This window comes from Phaeoacremonium minimum (assembly GCF_000392275.1).
Source record: "Phaeoacremonium minimum UCRPA7 unplaced genomic scaffold PA7_03_scaffold_597, whole genome shotgun sequence".
Classification (NCBI taxonomy): domain Eukaryota; kingdom Fungi; phylum Ascomycota; class Sordariomycetes; order Togniniales; family Togniniaceae; genus Phaeoacremonium; species Phaeoacremonium minimum.
Window position 1 is genome coordinate 456953 of NW_006921499.1, and position 17699 is coordinate 474651.

General features: G+C 48.7%; 2 protein-coding genes across 2 annotated transcripts; both read right to left on the reverse strand.

Moving 5' to 3' along the window:
• Positions 1-10703: 10703 nt before the first annotated feature.
• Positions 10704-12652, reverse strand: UCRPA7_8547 (putative periplasmic beta-glucosidase protein; the record flags this gene model as incomplete). Its single annotated transcript, XM_007921059.1, has 3 exons — positions 10704-11046; positions 11125-12450; positions 12510-12652. The coding sequence occupies 3 exons, from the start codon at positions 12650-12652 to the stop codon at positions 10704-10706; spliced, it is 1812 nt and encodes a 603-aa protein (XP_007919250.1).
• Positions 12653-16554: 3902 nt separating this feature from the next.
• On the reverse strand, positions 16555-17481 carry UCRPA7_8548 (putative phosphoenolpyruvate phosphomutase protein; the record flags this gene model as incomplete). The annotated part of the gene is made up of 1 exon (XM_007921060.1): positions 16555-17481. The coding sequence occupies one exon, from the start codon at positions 17479-17481 to the stop codon at positions 16555-16557; it is 927 nt and encodes a 308-aa protein (XP_007919251.1).
• Between the last annotated feature and the right edge of the window lie 218 nt (positions 17482-17699).

Genomic DNA, 17699 nt, shown 5'->3' on the forward strand with positions numbered 1-17699 from the left:
CGGTCGAAAGCGTTCCCCTAATATAGTAGTATTCAAAATTTGACGAGAACGAGTTGCGCTTATAACAGCTTGCAAATCAACAAGTGCCAGAATAGGGAACCAAAGCCGAGGTTATTGTGTAAGAATGTCATGCATAAGGCGAGCCAATGTTGCTCATGGACTCGGCCACGGGTCGAGGGCTTAGCTAATTGAGATGCAGGTTTGACGCGGAACCAGGAAAATGAGCTGATTGTTCTTTTGGTGCCAGACAGATAACATGTCGCATCCACAAACATGATAATTACGAGTCGTGCTGGTGGGAGCGGCAGTTGCGCTACGGGGCTGATCTCAATGTGGCGAATCAAAATCCCGCATTCCGGATTATCAAAGCGGCCTCCCGCCGCCTCAGAGTGCCTATTGTGACGACATTCCATCTCACCGCGTTTTTTATTTTCCCTCTTTCTTACAACTCAGCAACATCAACACAACTATAATAGGGAGACATATTTTGCCTTCGTTTTGTCGATTTCCCTTCGGGCATCCGAGGGCGGGGGGCCTTGTGCCACGCTGTGACTGTGCGACTACGATGCAAGCAACGACGGCACTTTTTTCCACTCCCTCAGAACGCTGGGCCGCTCTTCAGCGCAGAGACCCAGCGGCAAACTCTGCTTTCCTTTACGGGGTTCACTCTACACGCATCTACTGTCGACCGACCTGCCCTGGGCGTCTTGCAAGGCGGGCAAACATCGTCTTCTTTGACAGCTTGCAAGAAGCTCAGCAGTCTGGTTATCGACCCTGCAAGAGATGCCAACCTTGTAACGACGGCTGGAGCAGAAATAGCCAGAGCCAACAACTCGTGGAACACGCCAAAGACATCATTATCGCCGCAGTCATGGAGCACAAAGACTGGACAGTCGAAGGCGTGGCCAAGGAAGTCAACATCAGTGGAGGCCACCTACACCGACTCTTCAAAAAATACCTCCACTCCCCGCCCAAGGCTTTTGCTGCTGCCCTCTCGATCAACTCGGCTTCAGCACCAGCTACCTTGGAGCAAGGAGCACCCTCGCCCTCTGTATCTCAAAAGCCCACCGTCGACACCAATTGTCCTTTCGGGGACGAGTGGCCGAGTCCGACACCATATGACTCAGATAGAACGTCATCCTCAGGAGGCGAATGGCACGCAGAAGAGTACCTTGACATGTTGCAATACGATCTGGAACAGAATGGGAGTGATTTGTCTTCCTTTTTGCTCTGGGATTTCGACATGCCTCTATCTGATGATTATATATTTTCAACTCCTCTTCTTCCAAATTTGGAGACTCCGGTAGTTGAACCTCAATAACACTTATTGAAGATTGGTGTAATCCGCCCCCGGGTGGATGAAGCCGGACTTGCGTGCCTTGTCTTGTATTGTGATACTATATGTGTCCCTGATGATCTATTTTGTAAACCTCGCCTTTTCATCTGTAAGCATGACATAACTCGGGTGCCAGAACTCCTAGTAACGGTGGCATTGCAAGGAATGAATGATGGCTTGCGCTGTATGGTGAGGCAGGCGAGCCAAGCCTGCACGCCTTCGGTCAGCGCTTGGCTCTCTGCACAGCCGAATGCCATTGGCCACTCTTTCAAACTTGGGCGCTTAAGCATCTTGAATCCGTCTCCCCCGAAAGCTTAGCAATTGCGGCGCTCTTATCGTCTCAACAGAGCACGCGACACTTTGCATAATCTATATGCCTGAGTTTCTGATCCATTTTTGTCAGAAATATTGACACCCTTAAGCCTTTAGACATAGTTTATCCGTTTGTGGTTCAACTTCGAACCTCAGATCACTCATCTCCACAATGGCCACAGCCGAAAAGTCCCCCTTTCAGTCTGGCGGTGTTCGTCCCCAGACTTCAAGACGGGACAGGCCTAAATTATCGGCTGCACGTCAGTCGTGGTTGTCTGTGACCGGTACGATCCCCTCGCCGTTCGATGGCTTGTAGGGTGAGAACTGATAAGAGTACTGCTAGTCATCTCAAAGGCATCTTACGCCGTCGTCATTTTGCTCGGCGTCTCCGCGTTCCGTGCCGACACCACTTTGCATAGCTTGTGTAAGTTTTCTAGATCAGACGATGCCATTTTGCCATTCCATAAATGACTAACAGCATGGACAAAGGCTTTCTTCTGGTTGGGGCCATTAGCATATTTATTACTCATACATCCATACTCTACTTTGCGCCTCTTTCGGCACAGCTCACATCATTTATCTTGGTGATGATTAGCGGGCCGTTGGTACTGTATCTTCCGTTTCTCATTTCTTTTGAGAGTGCCACTGGAACCGAGAAGGGCTGATACTTGAGACGAGAGCTATGGACCGAGAAATTATTGACTACACTGAGAGGCAAAACAACTCGGTGGAAATGGGTGGTACGCCGGTGTGGTGGTGGAGCCTTGTTGCTCTGAAACCTCTGACTGTAGTTGAACTGATAGCGACTCATTTGCCCTTTGACGACTCACTATGCGGTAGTTGCTAGCTTGAATGCGGCTAGGTTATCTACTCGTCTAGAATTATACTTGAGAATTGCAGCACTCTAATCGCAGTCTATCACAATGGCGATCCGGCTGGGGTCAGCGCTAAATGCCTCATATCTTTGAGCCGACTCCAGTGCGCATCCGCAGCCGTGATCGGATATATGTTGCCTCACACGGAGGAAGATGTCAAAGCCAATATGGCCGCCTCCGCCGTTCTCTTGGGAATTCTTCCCACAATGTTAGCACTCGCAGGCTCTAGCACTATTAAAACTGGGATCTTAGCGCTAAGACGACCTGTGTCGACTTTCTTTCTCAGCTGGTACCTCGGCCGTCTCCCCTATACGCACGTTTAAAAGTAAGAGCCCATTTCAAATTTTGTGCAAGACCCCTGATTGCGCGGACATCCAGCCCTTGAATGGTATGAAGGCTGTCACCGTCAGCTTCCTACAGTAACATATGCGCCGGCGTTGCGACCGTGAACCTTGCCCATGCGAGCTGGGAGCTCGGTACCAGAACTGTTTGTAGTTTCAGCAGTGACAACTCCTACCAGCCCCTTCTTTGGGCGCTCCTCGCCATTCTTGTTCATGTCTGCGGGGCCGCTACCGTGTATCTACGGGTGCGACTCTACACTTGCGAGCAACAACAACTTCCATCTTGGCCAATTTGGCAATGGTCACAGCTGCCCTTTGCTATCAGAAGGACGGTAGCGAGGGAAGTACAACTTACCTGTCGCAAGCCAAGAGCGAACCTGAAAGCTAAACAAGAGTCTCTCCTATTCATAATGATGTCGTGGATCACCTCAATAAGTACTGTCACACATATCGTGTATGGCACAATTATCTTTTCCGGTACTTTGTTTATCAGCATGCAAGATGCACTGGTAGTGGCTGTGCTGTATTTCATTTCGACGAGCCTCTGCAGAATTGTTTTAATGTTTGAGATTAGCGGCATGAGGCATACAACATTGCTTCACCGTGAACTTCAAGATTGAGAAATGATTCTTGCTAGTTGACGCCTACTTCTTTTCGAGCTTCAATAGCACTATACAAATGGGGAAGCTAGCTTATATCTAAGATAGTAATAGATTTAGAAGGATGAGAGTATATCATCATCTACGGAAATCTTTAGGTCATGTCTAGATCTCTCGTCTAGCCTCCTCGAAACTAGGGCCTCCTTTTTGTTCTTGTCTGGCTTTGGCATGAGTTGCTTCCACGTCAATGGATGTCGCGATGGAGCCGAACACTGTATTACACTATTAGCAGGCAGCTATGTGAAGTCTGTGGGTCCACTTACAAGCCTCCATCTCCTCCAAAGACTTTCCCTTGGTCTCTTTTATGAAGAACCACACAAAGACTACTAGCGCGTAGTTGAAAATACAGAACATTAGGAACGTTCGCCAGCCAAGGTTGGCTACAGCGTGCGGGGTGACTTGGGAGAAGACGAAGTTGAAAAGCCATTGCGTTGACGTGCCAATTGCAACAGCAGCTTCACGGATTCTGGAAGGAAAGATCTCACTCATATACAACTAGAACCTTTGTTAGCAAAGGCGGCCAGAACTGCCCCGGGAAGTTTATCTGAAGCTTACCCATGGTACGGGACCCCAAGAAATATTGTAGCTCATTGCTTCGAGATAGATCATTGTCAAAGAAGCAATAGAAGTAGATGTGAGTCCCTTGGCGGCATTAGGCGGGTGAGTTGCCGTTAAAACAGCGATGATAAGCATATATGAGCCCATCAAAAAGGCACCACCAAGGAGGGATCCTCGTCGACCTATTCGCTCAACCAGGAAGAGGAGAAAGAATAGGCAGGATACGACTTTGACGACACCGAAGAAGCCAGTTATCAAAAGGTTATCCTGACCCGCACCGACGGCTGCAAAGACTTGAGGGGCATCTACGCCGTGTTAGCATGTTGCAGTAAAATTGAGATAAAGATCATCTTACAATATGCCAGCGACGTGTTACCAGTCAGTTGAACACCTGTTCATCATGTCAGCCCGCATGTCTTTGGATCGTTTCTATGCACAAAGACGTGCATACCAATCTGAAGAGCGATGATTAGAACAACACGTTTTCGGTTGAGAGGCAACATCATTTCTTTCCAAGTCAACCCTTCCGTTACTCGCTCTTCTTCCTCAATTCCAGCTAGAATTTCGGCAAACCTGAGATCAACGGTCAGTCAAATGTCAACAGAGCAAGTCACTCGAGATAAGACGAACTCCTCGTGCACCTCAGGAGTCTCTCCCCCTCTAACCCAGATAAGTGACTGGAGCGCCTCTTCTTTCTTTCCTGTTTTGGCGAGCCACCTCGTGCTCTCTTTGGTGAGCAGCATGCCTAAACCGAGGATAGCACCTGGTACAAGTTGAAGCCCTATAGGAATCTGCCATTGGGCTGTCGACGGCTTCATGTGCTTATTCACGGCATAATCGATCCAGTATGAAGTCATCACTCCCAGAGTGAAGAAAAACTGGAAGAAGCTTCCCAAAACACCGCGAATATTCTTGGGGGCCATCTCGGCCGAATACATTGGGATAATGACAGTGGCCATTCCTACCCCAATTCCACTGACTACGCGCGCGGCGTAAAAGGCCCCTATCGAGTGCGTGTTGATTGTCTGAACGATAGCGCCGATGCAGAAGATGATAGAGGCAAGCATGATAGACCAGCGACGGCCAAACTTTGCTGTGAAGGGCCATACGAAGAAACACGAGAAAAAGGCTGCCAAAAAGTCTTAGAAAGAGCTGAATCGGGATGTGTGCATAACGAGGGGACGGTTCGGAAGAGAGGCTACTCTCATACCTCCAGCTTGTAAAAGACTTGTTGAATTTGAACCAACGTTGGCCTTTTGCTTTGCCCCATATCGAAAGTCCTCTTGGAAACTTGAGAAGGTGAGAAGTCCGCCGACGATGCCGGTGTCGTAAGCAAAGAGAAAAGACCCGGTACAGCAAATAGCAACCAGGTAAACGGCCCGGAAGGTCCCTAAAGTCTTGGACATTTTGCTAACCCTCTCCTACGATGGCTAGCAAAGTCAAGCTGATTGCGGATGTAAGAACCTTGATCCTCGAATGTGACTGTTAATGAGATGCCGTGCAAAAGCAATGATCAGCGGGGTTGCGGCGTTGAAATACATTCTGAGCCGTGAGCCTTGTTGACTGGGTTTTCAAGGCGACGCATGCTGTCTAGCCACAAGTAACGTTAAAGCCTGAGTTAGATCTGCAATTGCACCTCACAGTGATTCGTCTTCACCACATGGTAAGCGCAGGAGGATCCTACGGTGGTATTCTGGGATGACGTGCTAGTGGATGCACTCTTGCGCATTCCCCATGGGACACTGAAATAACAACCCGGGACTCGGTCGGCCTCCTCGAAAGGTGCTAGGTGATGGGCCTAGCGGATGCTTATAGACGACTAAACTGTTTTGGAACCTGTAACCGACTCCCGGCATTTATTCGGTTGTCGGTGTGTCTCCGCCCTGCTCTAACATCTAATAGGTCGCTGCTAATAACTAGGTTGCTTAATACAGAGAAGTGCTTGAAATCGATTGGAGAGCTCGAGACGATGATGATGGGGTTTCAAGTTTTGAGACATGGATCTCTGTGCACTAGACTCGCCGTGTCTGCCGCTGAGAGGAGTGAGACTCATCTGTAAGTGGCCACGGGAGGTGGGTAAGCTCGATGGAACAGGTCATTTGCAATTGGGCGGCGTGGTCTCAAATCGGGCTGTTAGAAGCAGACCGCATGTGAATTTCTAAAAGCCAGTACGGACGCCTAACTTTCTTTGTCACAAAATCGAGCATGCTGCTTCGGCGAAGTCTCTCATCAGTTGTGTAAGCCTACACCTAACGCAGAATAACCGCTTGTCATCTTTGATTTCTTCGCCATGGCTGCCGCAAGACCTAATATCATCTTTATCATGGCTGATGACCATGCCAGCAAAGCGATCAGCTGTTATGGCGCTGGTATCAATCACACACCGAATATCGACAGACTAGCCTCTGAAGGAATGAAGTTTAACCACTGTTACGTGACGAACTCAATATGTACGCCTTCACGAGCTGCCATCTTAACGGGCACACACAATCACGTCAATGGAGTGATGACCTTGGACGGCAAAATCAATAAGCATATGCCTAATGTTGCTAAGCACCTTCGTACCGGTGGCTATCGAACAGCCATGGTAGGAAAGTGGCACATGGGCGAAGGCTCTGCACATGAACCTAGTGGCTTTGATTATTGGTCTGTTCTTCCTGGCCAAGGCGATTACTGGGATCCAGAGTTTATCGAGTCTTCAGGAGAGAAGTCCGAATCAGGATACGTTACAGACATTATCACAGACAAATGCCTGAATTGGATTACCGAGACCGAGGACACTGGGAAACCTTTCTTTGTTATGTGCCACCATAAAGCTCCTCATCGGTCATGGGAGTGTGATGAAAAACACAAACATCTCTACACGGATCCCATCCGAGTTCCTGAGACGTACACGGATGACTATAAGAATCGCGCAAAAGCTGCTAAAGTTGCCAAGATGCGAGTGGCAGAAGACCTTACATATCAAGACCTTGGACTGGTTCAACCGGACGGCGGCAGCCGGGTTGGTGAGCGCGTGGTACAGGAGTCTGGGTCAAGCCAACGCAAGATCCCAACAAATGCCACGAAACTAATCGACAAGGACGACGGAACGGTCTTCACCTTTGATAACGAGAGCGAACTAGCCGAGTTCAAATTCCAGCGATATATGCAACGCTATCTCCGAGTTATACAGTCGGTAGACGATAACGTTGGGCGTATGCTTGACTATCTTGACCGGACTAGACTCGCGCAGAATACAATCGTCATCTATACCTCGGACCAGGGTTTCTTCCTTGGTGAACACGGTTGGTTTGACAAGAGGTTCATGTATGAGGAGTCATTTCAAATGCCCTTCCTCGTTCGATATCCTGCCACAATAGCCAAGGGGTCGGTCTGCGATGATATAATCTGTAATGTGGATTTTGCTCCTACATTCCTGGATTTTGCCAAGCTCCCCTTGCCGAACTACATGCAAGGTGTTTCCTTTCGCGAGCTGCTCCAAGGTAATACGCCACAGAACTGGCAACAAATTGCCTACCACCGTTATTGGATGCATAATGATATAATTCATAATGCGTATGCCCACTATGGTGTCCGGGACCAAAGATATAAGCTCATTTATTGGTACAATGAAGACTTTGGCATACCGGGAGCGCGGCCAGGTGCTCGGGACGAAAAAGAATGGGAACTTTTTGACTGCGAACAAGATCCGTTAGAGTTGTTCAATGTGTACAATGATCCGAGATATGAGGAGGTGGTGAGGAAAATGACTGGGCTGCTCGAATCGAAGATGGAGCAAATAGGTGACGAGCCTGTTCATCCTCGACTAGCTCCGGCTACAGCTGCAGCAATTTCGAGCAAGTTGTGACCTTACACTTGATGCTGGTCTAACAGAATGAGAATGAATGTTTGATAATTTAGCTATTCCTAAAGGGAAGTCGATCTTGTAGCTTAGTCATACTTGCAAGGCGATTATAGATTGTCAGAAATAACTGTTCTAGCATTTTACGCCATTTTGTATGCTAGAAAATGCAACTGGTCATTCTGCATCTTGCATGATGCTGAGGATCTAGACTGCCGAGGCGTCATGGTCCCAGGGGTGTTGGTGCTTAGCAATAAAACTAGCGGATGTCGTCTTCGCGGTTCCCCACACTACCAGCCAACCCCGACAAAGAGATCCAAGAAGCGGAGATGCCTGAAAACCTGACCACTCGCCCCGTCTTTCACCCTGTTAATGATGCATTTGATTGCCTCTCATTGGATTTGGTGCTCATGAACAGGCCGCTGGCGGGTACATAATGCATGAACTTTGACAGTTTCGTATTGTGAGATGGCGCTGGTTTACAATGGAATCATATGTTGGTAGCTTCAGTTCAGGGAAGAAACATGGCCAGGAGACATGTTTTCAATGCAGGCGTCGCAAGGTTCGATTTCATCTCCCCGGGATTGAGGGCTTTTCTCCCTCATCTTACTTACACGGTGCTTGTAGGTGCGATGTGACAAACGTGAGGGAACATGTACGAACTGTGAACGACTTGGGTTGAGCTGTTCGTCTAACTCCAGTACGGTCTCTGAGAATGGACAAAGCGTTGCAATCACACCACGACGATTAAGAGGTATACGAGCCTGTGAAGCATGTCGCGAGAAGAAAATTCGCTGCTCAGGCACGTCGCCGCAATGTGTCAGATGCAAGCGTAGGGAACAACCTTGCGTATACCCAGCACTTAAGAGGCCTATTCAAGATCTGTCCCCTCAGGCATCTATCGCCGATGAGAGCGTGGGGTCTCCAGTGTCTGCTACAACGGATGATATCCTGAGTCTCATCGATGTCTTCTTCGAGAAGATTTATCCCTTGCCATCTTACGCCTTTCTCCATCCTGCGACTACTAAAAAAAGATGCCGAGACGGGCTTGTACACAGACCACTGGCACAGGCTATAGCTGCTTTAACTGTTTTCTATACAGCGAGGGAACGGGAGCCGGCTAGTCAATGGATTCAAGACGCAGAGCAGACTATTTGGGAGAACCTTGAACAGCCGTCAATACCGAGGCTACAGACATTGCTGCTTGTCATCCACTACCGCATGGAGCTCGGGAACTTTCAGCGGGCTTTTATGCTTGCAGCCATTGCTGCTCGTTTCGCAGCCGCTATGCGCCTGAACCACGAGAGACCAGATCTCGATCCTATCGCACGGGAGGTTCGCCGACGAATCGTTTGGTCGCTCAAGATCGTGGAAAGGTACTTCTCGATTGGCCTACCAGAGTTTGAGCTTTGCCCTTTTGAGACAATTTATTTAGACCTCCCCATTCCGGAAGAAGAGTTCGGCGCCGATGAAGCGGGTGACTACGGCGCGTATAGCCTCCACGTGCGATTAGAATCAGTCAGGCGGGATATCATGAAGCTCAACAGAGGCGTAGCTCTTTGTGACCAGCCTTTCCCATTACTAACCAAAGTAATTTACGATGTCGAGCGAGATTTGCGCGAGATTGGATCTCGAATGCCATCTGGAACTAATCTGACAGTTGACGAGATATCTGGCTTGTTGGACAACCCGTGGCTACCGCGGCGCATTTTGGTGCTTATATCATGGCATCAGTGTCATTGTGACCTCTATCGCTTACTATTAAGAGGATACCCCGAAGCAGCGCCAAGCATTGTCATTGATGCCGCGAATCCTAATTACATTGCCACGGCAGAGCGCGCATGTCTCCGGCATGCCATATCAATTGTTCAGATCTTGACAAATTTGAACCAACAAAGCACCCGTCATCATCTCCTCGAGTATGACACAGCCATCTGTGCTTATCACGCTACGCGGCTTATCCTGTATATCTCACGCTCTGGCAAGACCACGAATCGTCCCAGTCCAGAGTTTGCAAAAAGCAGGGCCGATCTAACACTTGCAGCTCTGAAACGATTCTTTCCGTCATCTGCACTTGCAAATCCAATTATCGAAGAGCTTCAACGGATATTAAGTTTGTTTTCTCAACAAAACCATACGGCCGCTCGAACAGTCCACACCAGTATATTTCACAGCCACGACCCCCAACAACAGATTTTACCGTCACCAATCGAAGCGAGACAGCGGCTCGCGATTCATAGCCTTCTGCGTCAAGCCGAGTTTCCCCATGATGACGAGGATGAACAAATAGTGACGAGAGAGGAGGGAGGCAATATCAATACGAGAGGTGACGGCACCTCTCGCACTTGGCCATCTCACTCATCTGCCATGGCGAGCTCCGGTATTGCCATTGGCGACCAAAGCATATATACATCGACGATGAACCCTGAAAGCTTAGCATCTGGCCAGATAGGAAGCGCGGTACGTGCCGAGGACGGCTGGATATTCGACTCTTTGATACCTGACCAAAATGAGAATTGGCAATTTCCTTTGTTCGCATCATTCGGACGACAGGACCTGGATTCCTTTTTCGAACCGGCTACTGGGCCATGAGTAGAGATCATCTATACCCAGGCTACCAGTCACAACCGTTGGACGATATTCGTCTCAAGGTGTTGGTATCATTTCTAAGTTGAAAAATGAATTATGGGGGTGGGAAGATCTTGAGATCATGTATAATACAAGTTTCGATAGACTGTATATGTGGACATCGGCAGACCATGGACGATAGGCGTTCCCCTAGGATAGGGTCACATTCAATCGCTGCAGATCCTCATCCCTGGAGCTGCTGCCAACCCAGAATGCATAGTCTCCGCTCTCGACATGCCATTTGCCATCAACAAAGAACCCCAATTCGTTGTATGGTACGGTCAAGGTGACATCTTTCGACTCACCAGGGCTGAGGTTGACTTTTGTAAAGCGAATCAGTTTCATGACTGGGAATTCGATGATGCTGTGGATGGGCCTGTAATACACCTGCACGACCTCCTTCCCGCTGACTGTGCCTGTATTGGTGATAGTCGCGTTGATGGTGAGCCCTCCACCGCATTTCTCTGTATGCACTATTACTGGAGGGGAAATACTAAATGTCGTGTAGCTTAGACCGAAGCCAAATCGAAGAGGGGCGTATCGCGTCACCTGCGGCCATTGCCAATCGTACAAAATTGCGGTGCCAAATCCGCCTTGATCGTCAGATGCAAGATAATCATAGGCAACAGGGAAAGCACCGTTTGCCTGAGGCATTGTAACAGTGAGCTTTCCGCTAGGGTTGACGTCTCCGAAAAGGGTCTCAACCAGTGCATCTCCGTGGAATTCACCGCTCAACCACGCATGTAAGATCGCCTTAGAGCGCATGGTTGACTCATTCAGCACGAAGGTCTGACCGGCGCTTATAACCAGAATTGTAGGAACACCTGTATCAAGCACCGCGTCAAGGAGCTCCTGTTGTAGCCCCGGGAATCCAAGCTCTGCATGAGCGAAACCCTCGCCGTCAGTGCGCCGGTTGTCGAAGGTAGCTGGGTCAAAACTTCCCCATCCAGAGCCGAGCACCACAAAGGCAATGCCAGCATCTTGAGCCGCCGCTACGGCAGCGGGAATACCTGAAGAGTCGTTGGACGGCAGAGCTGTGACCCCCGGAACGTACAAGACATTCTCGTCGCCAAGCTCTCGGGCTAAACTTCGCCGAAAGGAATCGCCATATGCAGGATCTGAGTCATTGCAGGCAGCATACATACCAGCATTCACCATATCTGCGTATGCGCCAATGACGGCAATCTTTGATATCTCGCTTCTTTTGAGTGGTAGGATGTCCTCATTTTTGAGCATGACGATTGATTCCCGACTCATATTCCGGCTCAGCTCAAGGTGGCGCTCGTTGCGCAACGTGCGGTTCAGATTTTCCAATGTCGGCAAAGGCAGATCGAACACTCCTGTGGCAAACTTGATCTCAAGGATAGCCACAACGGCGTCATTGACCAAAGCTGTAACGCTTGTGTCATTTACAGCATTTATGAGAGTTGTGAACAGTCCATTGCCTCCTGGGGACAGCTCGTGCTGAAGTCCCGCACTGAGAGCCTTTTTCGCAGCATCCAACTCCGAGGAAGCGACTTTCGACTCTATGACAAGATTTAAGATGGAGTTGGCGTCGGACATGATTAGCCCTTTGAAGCCTAAGATTCCACGAAGTACATCTTGCAGCATGGACCGATTGATAGACATAGGAACACGGTCCACTGTCGAGTAAGACACCATCAAAGATAGTGGTTCGGCCTCTTTGATCGCTTTGTAGTAAGGCAGGCCCAAATCATTCAAGATGTGGTTTATGCCGCCAAACATGCTCGCCCTATTGACGCCGCCACTACCCAGACCATAGACAAAATGTTTAATTGTCGTAGCGACCTTGACAAAGCCATTATCATCTTTCTCCTGCATGACTTTGATGTATCGAGTGGCGAACTCTGATACCAAGTGCGTGTCCTCGCCGAACCTAATCCCCCTATTAGCAACCATTTATTGTGCTGATGTTGACTGAAAGGGCGGGCGTACATCTCATTGTTACGGCCATTCCTGGGATCTTTGGCAATGTCAACCTCCGGAGACAGCACCCAGTTCACGCCAAGAGCCAGGTTTTCGTCTCGAATTGCAGCGACAACCTGCTCATATAGGGGCAGGTTCCACGAAGAACCCATTGAGACAATTCCAGGAAACAATGTCCCACCCGAAACCCAGATGCCATTTACCGAATCAGTAATGGTAATGTAAGGGATATGCAGCCTCGAACTGTTGATTTGTGCAGCACGCAGCTTAGTCAAAGTGGGGAAAATGTCTTGAGCATAATTGAGCTGGGAACCCAAGCCTATCCAAAGGCTCATATTAGACGAAGTTAGAGGAGGGGTTGTAGCCTACACGCACCAATCTGCCCATTCTGCGTCTTTTGTATGAGATCGTAGCTTGTTTGGTTGAACGATGGCTTGCCATTCACTCGGCCGAACGCTCGTCTAACTCCACCCAATTGTCCGACCTTCTCTTCCCATGTCATGCGCTGAAGCAAGTCTGCTGCACGATCCTTGGCAGGAAGCGAAGAGTTAAGGTATGGTAAACTCTGGTCGCGTGGAGTGAGCTGTGCGGATATGGCATTCAACAGCAAGGTCCATACGAGGACTGACAAGAGGAAGTGAAACATCTTCAGGATCTGCAAAATCACTCATTGAGTTGTACAGATTAGGATTATGACAACCATGATGGGAGGGGCTTACGAGTGGTCAACCCTTAACCCTCAACCTCTTTTATAGCTAGTACCGATGGCCTCATTTCCGTGTTGCAGGTGATCAGCGGCATGTTCGGGTTAGAATATCAAGTCCGGACAAATGTACTCGAGCTCTAATGAATGCAGAATATCTCCATGCCAAGATAGCTACATATGCATGTTTGAATGTCAAAATGCGTAGTTCCACACCCTCCGGGCGAGACTTCGGATGTCGGCCATCAAGTCTAGAATGGCAAAGCGGCAGTTGCGTGATCGTGCCGGTGCCAATCAAAACCCCACAGATGGTCCTTCAACCTGGACCTTTTGTACCGAAGACAAAGAATATAATCTGGGAGACTCGGTCCCTGTCATCAACATCGCTTACCATAGTAGCCCATTCAAATTTGGGTTTTGATTTGTTGAGACTGGTGGCTGCTTCCACGTTGCTGGGTTCGGGACGAGATTTGTTCTACAGGCAATGGAGGCCGATGCCCGGACCCATTTTCGGGCTGTTCCGAGACATATAATTCACTAGTAAATTACATCTAATCTTAGGGCTTTAACCAAATAAGACTGAACGATGAGTTTGAGGACATTACGTGCTTTGGTATTGAAAAAGGGCAGCAGTGTCTACTGCTGACCAACACCCAATCAAGATATCATATAACACGCACACAAAAAGAAGCCCCCAGGGCATGAGAACGTACTCAGAATGAAGGGGTAGCCATTCTTGTATTGTAATTAGTAATAGGTTAGTGAAGCGAGCAAAATGAGGTAAGTGATAGCAAAATAAGTCACCTGACTGCTGGCAGGGGTAAGACTATGCTCCACCAACTCAGTTTTTGAGGGTTTACATAGCTGATTTTAGGGAAAGCGTTGGTGGCTAGAGAGTCACGCATCATAAGACACAATACTCCTGCTTTTATAGAATTCATCTCAATAAGTATTCTCCTCTCAACTGTGCCGTAAGCCCTTGGCGTACATCATTCCAGCGACCATGGATACATCTACCTTCGATACCAGTGATTTTGATATGCTCTGATCTCTAAGTCGTGTTACTACGAAGTGGGTCGTCAGCAATTGCTTGTTTGGGGCAGCGAAAGAGTGGGAAAAGAGCTACAATAGAGATGGCTTTGGAGATAGTCTACGTTTAGTCTAGCCTTTGTCTCCATTTCTCATTGCCATGCCATCACATATGAAAATGAACTCCGGAAGTGGCTTACCATTGTACGAACGCGATCACCGCCGGCGGGTCGACGACGCGAGATGATGCGCTCTGAAATGCAATCTGACCAAGCCCCTGCCTGTCAGGCTCTAAGAAGGTGCACACACTGGGCACATGGAAGGCGCCGGTAGCGGGTGGACTCATAAAGACGAGAGAGACTAAATCGGTGATGTCTGTTTGGGGCCTGATTAGTCCCTTGGATAGAGATGCGGACAAAAATTCGTCAAAGAACGGCAGGCTTACTTGTAGGTACATCAGAGATCTGGTCAGGAACCTCAAATAGATCGGTCGTGGTGCCGTTTGGAAAGGTGAAGGCGATGTGGAATGGCGGTTTTGGGGCTGGATCTTCGTCTTGTGGCTTTGGTGTCGCGGCGACGAGGCCAGCGAGTAAGATAGGGGCGGCGAGCGTAACAAGATACATGACGAGACAGTCCAACGAGCGTTTGCAGAACGAATAGAGGTTGGAAACGCGCGATTGTAGCGAATGATTCGGCGAGCTTGTGGATTTAAATATCAAAACCGTGGCCGATGTTTGTTAGGGCGGCAGTGGTTTGCCTCTAGTCAAAGGCTGCTTGACACATGATGGCGGTGACTATAGAGTCTTTCTTCTAAGATAGCCTTTTAGTAAGGGAACACGAGCCTGGCCCTCGCCCTGAATCATCAATGTAAATCCTCGAGGTTACCATACGATTGGTTATTATGGCCGCACCAAATTAAACTAGACCGAGAATGCATTTAGGTGCTGACGGCAGCATGGCTTTCGGCCGCGCATAAGATCTTTTGCTGCCATCAGCAGGGGCAATACGAAGTTTCACAAACCTGCTCTAGAAGATGACAGGGAGTCAACGAGATGACGCCAAGAGTCGATCGCCATAAATAACTTTGATGCCCCTGTATAGGTGACTAAAAGCTTCGGCGTATCTGATCCAAGGTGCATATGTTCCCAGCTTATTTGTCAACGCCACGGAACTCGCATTTTGCCGAGTAAGTTACTTCCCCGATCTTGATGTATTCGAAAGACCTGTGTGAAATAGTGGTTCCTTCGACAAAGCGACTTCCTGGATTGCGACTATTTCGAATGAGTACCTAGATTAGAGAAACTGGACAGGATCAGCCTTCCACTAGATCTTTACGACGTGTGCTCTTTTGACAAGCAACTTAGCAGTAGTGTCATGAACACTTATGGAAGCAAAAGTGGAGTGGGGACATTGCTCTGATCAATGTATCGAAAATTGAAATTGCTCTCTAACTATTGCATTTGGTACCTTTGACCTGAAGCATAACAGATGAGTTTTTAGACATTGAGAGAAGGGTTACGCTTAGGTGGAATGCAAGTGGTCTTATGGTCCCGCCAGTGGTTCTTCTGGCACTCCTACCAAAAGGATTAGAGACTATTAACTGAGAAAAACAAGTCCGGGGTGCAACTCACAGTACCACAGTACCAAGCCATCTTGCATTTGGAGCACTGCGACAGGCTCTTTCCAAGATCGGCCTGAACCTTGCCGCAGCCAAAACAGCTCGTAATAGTCAGTCAAGCGTGTATGAAATGATTGATGAGAACAAACAGGACCTGGGCTCCTGGTAATCTCGAGGCACTCCGGGAGTGTAGTTGTCGAGAGCCGCAATGAACTGGCACTTTTCAGGACCACGGAAGCCTTGGTCATGAATAGGAAGGGAGAAAAGATCACACAGACTACGTGAATCAACTTTCGTGCTTGAATCTGATTCTACTCCACGTGTTTGGGGTTGCGGCTGCCTAAGGTGAAGCTTCGGAGAGGTGGAGTCGTACAATCAGAAATGGAAGTTACTCGTCGTAATGTGCGAACCTTCCTCCTTTGCTGTTTTCGAAACAACAAATTTACTAGCAGTCATTTACAGTTGTAAGGCAGCCATAATGTCACCCTTTTCATGCACAAAATCTATCAACATTGACTCAACAAATCAAAGCAGTATTGATATTAGCCGAGCTTCTTGGGACTCATTCTGCTGATGAAGGCAATTCACAGCATCTGGCGAAGAGAGAAATCTTCAGATTGTGGACTATGCAGCCCCGGGAGCACCTCATGGCAGACTAGCAAATGGCCGCCTTTCAGTAAACACAGTCCTCTCCAGCCAATGCCCTAGTGATGCTGCAAGTGCCGGTTTGCCTCCTCTTCTGCACTCTGCATAGGTCCAGACCGAAGATATGCTTTCTCCAACGCTCGCATGTAAGCGTCTCCTTGAAGCTCGAAGACAGATGACACCGTGGCTATATCTTTCTCCACGCCCGCTATGCCACCTTCTTTGAGAATGCGGCCGAAGGTGCTCTTCATGGAGGCTACAGCTGCTCGAACTGAATGGTTTCCACAAATGATTAGACCGACTTTGTTGAGAGCACCAACCTCTTTAAATGAGAGTTGCGGATAGCTAGTTGGAACTATCACCAACGGAACTGGACCGGGCCAAGCTCGACAGAAAGAAACGATCTCATCAGGTGTCTTCTGCTTGCTGTGGATCAGAATCGCATCTGCCCCTGCTTCCGCATAGGCTACACCGCGCCGTAAAGCTTCCTCCTCGCCAAGGCCAGCGATCAACGCTTCTGTTCTTGCAATTATTAAAACAGAACTAACTGCTTTCGCAGCAGCAATCTTGCCCTGGAACTCCTCCACCGTAACCAACAGCTGACGCCCGTCGGAACGGAGACTGCTATCTTTCGGGAATGTCTTGTCCTCGATCACAATCGCTGCTGCACCTGCGGCCTCAAATTGTGGTACTGTATAGGCAACATTGATTGCATTCCCGAATCCGGTGTCGATATCAACCACGAGTGGTGCCTCTTGAACGCGGCTCATGGCACGTGTAATCTCGAGATTGACACTCATGGGTAGAATACTGGCATCTGGGACAGCATATGATGCCGAGATCTCGAAGCCGCTAACCCATATTGCGTCAAACCCTGCCTCATCCGCAAGCTTTGCTGCAAGAGGGTTGTGGGAAGCCATAGCAACGGCTGGCTTTGCTGTGTTCAGCTTAGACCGCAGCAATTCGACTTTAGATCTGGACGCCATTGTGGTGTTTGCTCGGTGAATGGGGCTCGGGGGGTCCTTTGGGTGCATATACAAGCTAATTTTGGTATAGATGATATTTGAGTACTATGGGTTTAGCTCTGACAAGGAGACATATGTAGAAGAACACGCAGAGTAGTGGAAGGAGAGGGCTTGGCGAAGATGCTTCTAAGTATTTATATTTTGAAAAACATAAAGCATAAAATGGTATCTTCCAGGTC